The 9,318-nt window shown below is 32.9% G+C and overlaps 1 protein-coding gene and 1 long non-coding RNA gene across 2 annotated transcripts; one reads left to right on the top strand and one right to left on the bottom strand.

Moving 5' to 3' along the window:
* Positions 1–1,619: 1,619 nt before the first annotated feature.
* On the bottom strand, positions 1,620–2,093 carry LOC149905149 (uncharacterized). Its single transcript, XM_090106473.1, has one exon. The coding sequence runs from the start codon at positions 2,091–2,093 to the stop codon at positions 1,620–1,622; it is 474 nt and encodes a 157-aa protein (XP_089962599.1).
* Positions 2,094–6,357: 4,264 nt separating this feature from the next.
* Positions 6,358–7,850, top strand: LOC149905148 (uncharacterized). Its single transcript, XR_016457197.1, has 3 exons — positions 6,358–6,921; positions 7,048–7,109; positions 7,184–7,850. It is a non-coding gene; the product is annotated as an uncharacterized LOC149905148 (long non-coding RNA).
* Positions 7,851–9,318: the final 1,468 nt, after the last annotated feature.

Here is a 9,318-nt window from a genome sequence, read left to right as displayed (position 1 = left end):
GGATTGAATAAAAAGTTAATCTGGTCGGAAGCGGTTGGATCGCGTCCAACTGCTGGGCGCCTAACGTCCACTAACAAATGAGGTCGTCATCTCACAAGAACTCTAACCCCAATATATTACTTTTAACGTGAATTTTCCGGGTAAAATATTATATTTAAAGTACCTTTAGTTACTCACATATACCTACATATTTTTATTTTATCCTTTAACACAATATTGATAAATAATTTAACGACAGTTTGTCAATAGAGGCTCTATTTTATGTGATTTTAAGTCTATTTTTTCTTAAAGTTCAATTATTCGTAAATCTTAACTTGAGTTTTAGAGCAGAAACTGTTTTAAAAGGAGGTTACGTCCAATACCATACTCTATTTTCCAAAGAAATTGTGTCACAAATAAGATTGCGTTAGACGCCATCAAGTTTCATTGATGTTGTAATGACTCTCTGAAATATTTTCTTCGCAATTTCTATGGTAACGTTTCTATAAAAGCCAATGAGGAAATAAAGAAATGTTACAAACAGACTGATTTAATATATGAATCTCGTATTTGAACAAGGCAATTTAAGTAAACAGTTTGATAGCTACCAAGTGCCTATAATGACGTATTTTTATATCTCGAGGGCAATTAAAATAATTAAGTTAAAAAAAGAAATCACAAAGAATTCAAGATGTACCTACAAGATAGATTAAAAAAAATAGAGTTATAGTTCTGGTGTTACGATATATTTGTGTAAATACGCAAAAGTGTAGCACATGTTTGGAGTTGTACCATGTTGACAAACGTGTAGACTTGAAACTTAAAGTAGTTTTGGGTTGATATGCAACGTTGGAAAACATTGCATCTCGTACGCGTACACTGTCAGTGTAATGAAGATAGTTTTCGGAATGGAAAACAAGAAGTTGGTTTCATGCAATCTCGCCGCTTAGACTCTTCTTAATTGCTTAACTTTAACCGGCGCCTCTTCCTGTCCTAGAATTCGTTTAACTTTCTGCATACTTCACTCAACATAGTAACTGACATTTAATATCGTTCTGCGGTAACATCGTGCTTATCCGAGTGAAATCAGTTTTTTTTACATGAATCAGGTCTTTTTTATCATATTTTTATGCATATTCGATTTGCCTAGTACCTATTTATTTAACCATTAAAATGTAAATAAGTTTTGCATGGTCCTTCATCAGTAGGTCCTAAACTAGATACTTACCTAATTAAATGAAATGTTATGAATTAACAAGACGTATTGAATGAAAAGCTTCAACGTATTGAATGAAAGAATTTGACCGCCTCCTTGGTACAGTGGTTGACGCGTGAGCGTAACACCAAGGGGTCCTGGGTTCGATTCCCGGCGGAGACGATAAAAAAAAAATGTCTCGGTCTGGTAGGACACAGAAGGCTGATCACCTACTTGTCCCTAAAGAAAATCGATCAGTGAAACATATGCATCTGCCCCTTACCCCACTTGGGGACATGGGACTTCACTATTGAATGAAAAGTACACATATCAAAATATTTTCTATATTTTGAATGAATTGTAATGAAACTTTATTTACTTATTCTGTGCATACTGTTAACGATTTTACTATTTTTAGTACGTATTTATATAGTCTAGACACTTTTTATTGCATAAAATCTATAATGTTGTTAATTTCAAAACATTTACTGTAAGGCTCTGAAGGAACAGTTTTACTATCTTCGTTTATTTGTGCAGCGGGTGATATTTCTTCGGGGTTGCTTGCGAGTGTCCCTCGGAGAACGTTCACTATTTTATTACACTGCTCGCTTCGTTTTAACTGCTTGTCCGTCCGTTCCTGTGTACTCACAAGCCTTCGTTGGTTGATTTGAATATTATTTATTTTCTTCTTTATAAAGTTAACGTAATAATCCACTTGATACTGCAAATTATCCACGCTCCAATAGAACTTTAAGTCAATAAGGATCGTTAATAATAATGCAGCATACAGTCCGGTCAAACCAACTGCAAAGTAGAACAACGTTGGATCGCTTCTCGAGAAGAATGGACATTCCTCTTTTAGTGTAAGACAATTCCAGAAATATGAAGGCGATAAAACACTGTCTTCCATTCGATTCATGGCGGATAATGAATTAAAAACGGAAAATTTATTTTAAGTTTTTGACACTTCCCACGACAGAGCGCCGAAGTTTCTCCGGCAACTGACTTGAAAGAATCGAATGCAGCCAGTTAAAAAAATCAATATTTTAACACAAAAAGGTTTGTTCTGCAAATAGTTTACTTTCTTTGTTTACGAGCATCGTGAATAGTTAAAGTTACAGTCAAGATTTAAACAGGATCTATATTACTAATACATAGTTACTTATATTGATGAGTATATCTAATGTCTTAGAAACAAAACAATAGTCGGTAGGTATAGAATAATCGCAAAATACCATTGAAATTAACTATTTTATGATAAAAATGCTCATCACGACAAATTAAAATTATGTTTAAGTATGTACTTTTGATGTAAAATCGTTTACGTTAGTGGGAAGGCCGTATTATCTAGGTAACTAAATTTTAATTAATTATAAAGATTATTGAGTAGGTACTTATTAACTAAGTTTACAGAATGGTAATACGAAATTAAATAATCAAACCAATCATTATTATTATCAATGATAATTATTGTTATCCATGTAATATTTATCTTTAAATATTATGTTGATATAATATATAGTTTAATTTTAAGTTTCAAGAGGTTCATTTAATTTATATTGGAAATCTCTGTCCGTTTGATATATCAAAGGGCTTTGGGATCGGACAGACATTTAACCAGAGCAATGGACCGAAAATCGAAATGATTCCATAAATTTACTGTAGTATAATTTTGTTACTTCCGTAACGTTCCGTACTACAAAAAAGTTGAAAAAGCATAGCAAATCATCCTTGACTTATAGTTTTGCATCCTGTAACTCGGCTACATTCAATTTTATCAAAACTGCCTGCAAAAGTATTTGTATAAGTTTTGTTGATATTTCATCCATAACTTTTGAACTTCTTGTAAGTTGGGACGTTGATGTGAGCCAACAACATGTCTTATATTTTATCCAACTTTGTTGAAATAAAAATAATTTTTAAGAAATATTTTAACTTACAAAAAAAATATGAAAATTAAGTAGGTAAATACAATTTTTTTAGATAATTATCATCTTTGTGAACTAACAGTTAATATACGCTTGTATATAAACTTTCAAAATGCAGTAATTTTGAGTGAGATTGATAGTTTATTAAAAAGTAAAGTCCTGTTTTTCGTACAGGCAAGTATGGTCATCAGTCTTCTGAGCAATGCCAGACGGAGATGTTTTCAACCGCTACCAAAAGCACCGAAAAGTTCTTACATCGTAGCATGTATTTTTTAGTATACCTACGTATGTAATTGCAAAGTAGGTTGATCCTTTATCAAGGAATTCCTTGGTTCTACGTCCACGCTTCATTGAAGAGGCTGTTGATGTTAAAAAACACTTAATTAATATTATTTGTTTGTAGAGAGCCGCGGCTGTCATTAACTCATGAAATATGGGACTCCACTTAAACTTTTAGGAAACCTTTACCTTTTAAGAGTGCTGAACCCGCATCAGTTTGTCAATTAACTTATTTGAACAGAAGTTATAGAATGAGTAGTTTGCTTAAAATTATTCTATGCCTGTTTGTTTACGTAATAGTAGGTACATATCTTTTTTTTAAATAAGAGAGCATTGTTGTAATGTATTGCGATATTTCTAAGAAAGTTAATTGATAGAGCAGATTGGAGAGAATAGACTTAACTTTTTCTGTACCTATGAATGTGTTATGAATATTTATTCATGCGCATTTGAAAATAAATAATTTGGGTTTCAATATTATTTAAATTGTATAATCATCAGACACGTGTAAGATAAGAAAAATATTAACAATACATATTTGAAAAATATTAGGTTCACCGTTATTTTGTTTCAAATGAATATGTTTAATAATAAATACCTTCTAAACCATCTTTTGCTTTTTCAAGATCAAGAAACGTTAGTAGACTTATGGTTACCACAAAAGTGCTTATGATCCGTTTTTTTTATAGAGAATAAGTATCTATGTAGAATTTTCGAAACAGAAGTGAATATTGGTCTATAATGACGTCATCACTTTCATACTGTTAAATTATTCGTGTTATTTTATAAAAGCAATATGGTACAAATACTTTCTCCTAATAAAAAGTTGGGGAACTTTGTGATACAGCATTTGTTGCTCATCTTTTTCTGTAGGCGCTATAAATATTAATTAATCTGTTCTTTCGCATGTAAAAGTTGTACAACCGAATTATTTCTTTCATTAGTAACAGGTTAAAAATAAAAAGGTTAAACTTCAGTTGATATAATTTTTTATACCATCAAACGAGCCAGCGAGACACTTGGTGATAACGATAAGTAATCACTGCAATCATCAAATCATTGTTAAATCGTAATAAAAAACATTGCGATTCGAATCATAGGCAAATGGCATAACTGATTAAATGGAAAACTGTTCCGCAATTTAGTAGTCATGGGCAGAAAATGCCATGAAAAGTACACGGTTGCTCAAGACCACTCATCTAGGTGTTGCATCTTACCGAGTAGTGTGATGGTCGAATTTGGCTGCTGGTATAAAGTCAAAGAGTTCTTCGAAACCCTTTACAATTGGTTGAATTCGTACGGAGACGCAAAATTACGCCGCAATGCTAATGGCTCGAGCTGATCGCTTGGCTCGGGTTTGAGGACGACTCGAGTGGCTCAACGGTGACGGCGGTCAAAGGAAAGTGGTTGATATGTGGTGCTCCAGCCCAGAGATAAGAACAATATTCCATATGAGGCCAGACTTGCCGGTGAGCTGGTGTAAAATACTGTCTCTAATATGACGTAGATCTATCTACCTACATCTACTTATTAAAAACAAGCTTGTGAATTGATACAATTCATATAATATGCTATAATAAATTATAGTAATTACATACATTTGTATACCACGTGTAACTAACAATGCGATATGTATTTGTTTTATCCAAAGTAAAACTGAAATCATTAGATAAACTGACTCTACTTAAACACCCCTAAAACAAATAAGTAATAAAAACTTTGATCAAGTTGAACACCCTAATTCATAATTATACCATGAGGTCTGGAAGGTTACAGTCTTTACATATAAAATTAAAAGCATCTAATCTTAAGCTTAATGAAAGACTTCCTAAGTCAGTAATGGTAGGGTGAAGCCGCGGGCGCCAAGTTCAACAATTGTAAGACTTAACAAGGTCGTAAAACGTGCTCCACTCGTTTGCAGCTATCTAGTTGCTCGATTTTATCTCGCACCTAATGAGGTTTAATATACCGACACTACAATTATTCAAGATCTTTAAATTGTCCGTTAATTTGAGAAATTTTCATAGGTTTTATTAAAGCGATGTTAAAGAACGACATAATATAATGATTTATTCGGGTTTCGTAGCCAAATGGCAAATCGGTATCCTTATAATTTTGGCAGTCTGAATATCAGAGCAATTTCACTGGGAGGACGGTATTGCAAATGTATAAAAGAACATTTTATGAATCGCTACAAAAGCATATTAGCTAAAATCTATGATTTTTTTTATTCTACATACCTAACTAATATTATCTAATCTGGACACGTGCATGGTTTTGTAGGTGCTTCATTATTTTGTAACGAAAATGCATTTTATATCATACATATTATGAAAACATGTATTTATATATCTCTAGGTGTGAAATAAAATGATTATAATATGTATCGGAGGACAGTAAGCAATAGAGCAGCTTTAGCACTCGGTAATGCGGCGACTTCGGCACGCGGAAGTGAGACAATTCTTCATAGAATATATTTTCAATTAATACTTAAACCTGTATACTCAGAGTTATCAAAATCCTAGTAATTAATTTAATTACCATTATGACATTCGCAAATGTAAACAGTGAGATCCATTTATAATAATAATTACAATTAACAAATGTAACATTCAGGTGGCTCAAAGCAAACCCGAATATCCAATGTTTTGGCATGTGTTTAGGTAGAAAACTATTTGATTAATTAATGACTGAACGGCAATTATATACCAGGCCAGTATTAAATGTTTAATTTAGCTAAATGGCTGCGATATATACTAAGTATTGATTTGCTCTCTACGCTACGTTAATATCGTCATTAAGGACAGATATCTTCAGTGTACAAGTTTAAATGCATGCCAATTTGTCAACGTACCTACATATAGCTAATGGTATTAGTTCTATTAAGAGATACCTACGAATTAATTTTATTTAGGGGAATAATAAAACGAGCGACTGAAAATAAAGTGAGCGACTGATTATGAGATACTAATTTAAGGTGATGAATTAATTTTTCTAACATTTACGGCCCTTTTTAAACCTTCGTAATTTTTATATTATTAAAGTTGTCGTGATGAAAATTCTTGACAAGAAAGTTCAATAGTAACACAATACGTCTACCGTTTTAGAAACATGATTCCATGATATTTTCTCGATAGAAAAAAAATACAAAGTTCTCATTGTTATTTTTTTTTAATCTCTGGCATCTTCAAAATAACAAACGTAAAGTTACGACTTTTTGGATATTGACTATAAAATATACAACCTATACGTCTACCGATTTAGAATTTTGAAATATGCGATGGTTTTGAAATAAACAAGAAATACTTGAAATTAGCGCGCGACCAGCCAATATAGCGAGAGCCGCCCTGTACCTTCCTACCCCGATCGCTGCACGAGTCATTCCCGCTACGGCCGTCACACGGGGAACTTGTGTCGCTCGCACAATCGTAAAAAAGGGTGACAACACGATAAGACAAATGGGGACAATAAAGAAAATAAGAAGAAGAAACATAAAGTTTGGAGGAAAAAGAATGCTTACAATTGGAACAAATTAATGAAGTAAGTTGGTTTTATTTTAAATTTGATGATAATTGTATTATAGACGATGTTTGATATGTACCCCTGTTTTAAGTATATAACGAATGTGTAAGGTTTTTTCATTTATAGCATAGATAATCTTTTCAGAAATCCGGAATCCAGAAGGAAAATAAACCCACTGATTGTTCACAATGTGAACCCACTCCTTCGTTAGTACCTTTATTCAGTCAAAAATGTATGTTATCATCGCTCTACTGGTTTTATCGCATGATTCCATTTTTAGCAAAAAGCAACAAAGTGCAAAGAAATAAAAAATCATGGTGAACTTAGTGGAAGTATGGTGGACATAATATGGAACAGGATCTCATTGGAGTAGTATTATATTTAAAAAAAATACGAAAAAATTTCAAGAATTACATTTCTTAGTAGGTGGTAGATAAGTATGTTGTATAAAGAATTTGATGTTGATATTTATTTCATTTATACTTACTACACCTGTGCGGGAAATTGCTCAGTACTAAAACAGGTTTATATTCATATTTACATAGTAATGTGAGTTTTCATTTCGAAAAATTTTGTGTAAGTATATTAAATTGAGTTCCTGGGTGATCTGGAAACACAATTGGGCCCGGAAGATGGCGCTGCAGTCACTCCTCCTAATCACATGAACCGATTTGGATGAATATTTGTGTGCACATTTCATTGTTGTGGGATGATTGGTTGATTCGTTTTCACATTAGCTAATATTATGTATTTTTGTTGTAAACTTAATTTAATGTTTATAATACATTATTATTGGTATAAATAAGCTAGTGTTCGTCTCACATTGCTGTACCTGCCTACCTACCCTACCAGGGCCTAACTTTGTTCTGGCTATTTTATTTTGATTATTTGTAATGAATAATTACAATTATAATAGAGTGCAAAAAATAAATACATGCGTCAATATATTTTGTGTTTTTTTTTAAAACAATTTTTTTATTTAAAAAAATATCATTCCGACCGCGGCATTGCCCGCGTGGAATTAGGTTATATCGTGAATCCTGTTTTATCCCACAGAAGTGTTCAGTTCGGATAAAAAGTATCCTATGTGTAAATCCAGGCAATTAGCTATAAAAATAAATAAATAAAAATAAAATAAAAAAGCCTATTTATTTCATACAGATATGTTGACATTTATACAAAGTAACGCTTACGCGGTAAAAAAAAATAAGTGTATACAAAACTTGATTGTTAGTAGTGTTAGTAATTGTAATTTCGTTGTATTCCAATGCTAATATTAATTATTTAGTTATTGTAAATAAATAAAAGAAATTAATTTAACGAAATGAACTAAAGTAATCAATCTGCATGAACCCCTGTCTGGGTAAAGGCCTCCTCCAAAGCTGACCACCCGTCTCTATCTTGCGCTATTTGGTACCACAGAGGGCCGGCTGTTCTCTTGATGTCGTCGTCCCAGCGTGTTAACGGTCTCCCTCTGTACCTTTTGCCTAGTGGGCCATTCCACGTTGTCGTTCTCGCTGTCCATCTTTGATCAGTAAGTCTGGCGACGTGTCCTGCCCACCTCCACTTCAGTTTTTGTGCATGACTCAAAGCATTAGTTGCTTTGGTAATCGACCTTATTTTAGTGTGCCTAATTTTGTCTAATCTCTTTATCTTCAACATACTACGTTCTATCCCTCTTTGGCAGCTATTTATTTTATTTTTTATTTTTGAAGTGAATTTCCATGTTTGGCAGGCATACGTCAAACATGGTAGTAGACTTGAATTCAAAACCTTCGTTTTGAGATTTGTTGGCATGTTGCTTTTAAAAATTTCTTTTAGGCTCCAGTATTTATTCCAAGTACATTTAACCCGTCTGTCTATTTCTAATTCGTTATTTCTTTTGTCAAAACTAATTCTCTTTCCTAGATATACGTAAGCTTGCGTATATTCCAATGGCTTGTTGTTAACTATTATTGGTCTTTTCCAGCCGTTTGTCATTACCATAGTTTTAGTGGTATTCATTTCCAGACCTACTTTTGTACTGCTTAGATGTAAGGATTCGATCATAAGCTGTAACTGAGAGCTTGTCTCCGTCAGTAAAACTAAGTCGTCTGCGAATCTGAGATGAGTTAGATATGAGCCTTTTATATTCAAGCCCAATTTGTTCCAATTAAGTTTATTAATGATAGATTCAAGAACGGCTATAAATATGGTTGGAGAGAGCGGGTCGCCCTGTCTTACACCTCTTGCTATAGGAAAACTCGGGCCGAGAGTTTCTAGTTTGATTCTGCCTGTATTATTATTGTATATATTCTTTATGACTTTTATATATATTTCTTCGACTCCTTGTTCTCTCAAACTTTCCCATATGCTTACGTGTGAAACTGTGTCGAATGCTTTCTGGTAATCTATAAATGCTATATATAACGTTCT

Source organism: Colias eurytheme, chromosome 10 (genome assembly GCF_061535395.1).
Source record: "Colias eurytheme isolate Ceu_HAF_F1 chromosome 10, ilColEury1 Martin Lab GWU primary, whole genome shotgun sequence".
NCBI lineage: Eukaryota > Metazoa > Arthropoda > Insecta > Lepidoptera > Pieridae > Colias > Colias eurytheme.
This window is presented reverse-complemented; position numbering and strand designations above follow the sequence as displayed.

Excerpts from the sequence above, each read along its gene's own strand:
- LOC149905149 (XM_090106473.1), bottom strand. The coding sequence starts at position 2,093 with ATGAATCGAATGGAAGACAGTGTTTTATCGCCTTCATATTTCTGGAAT.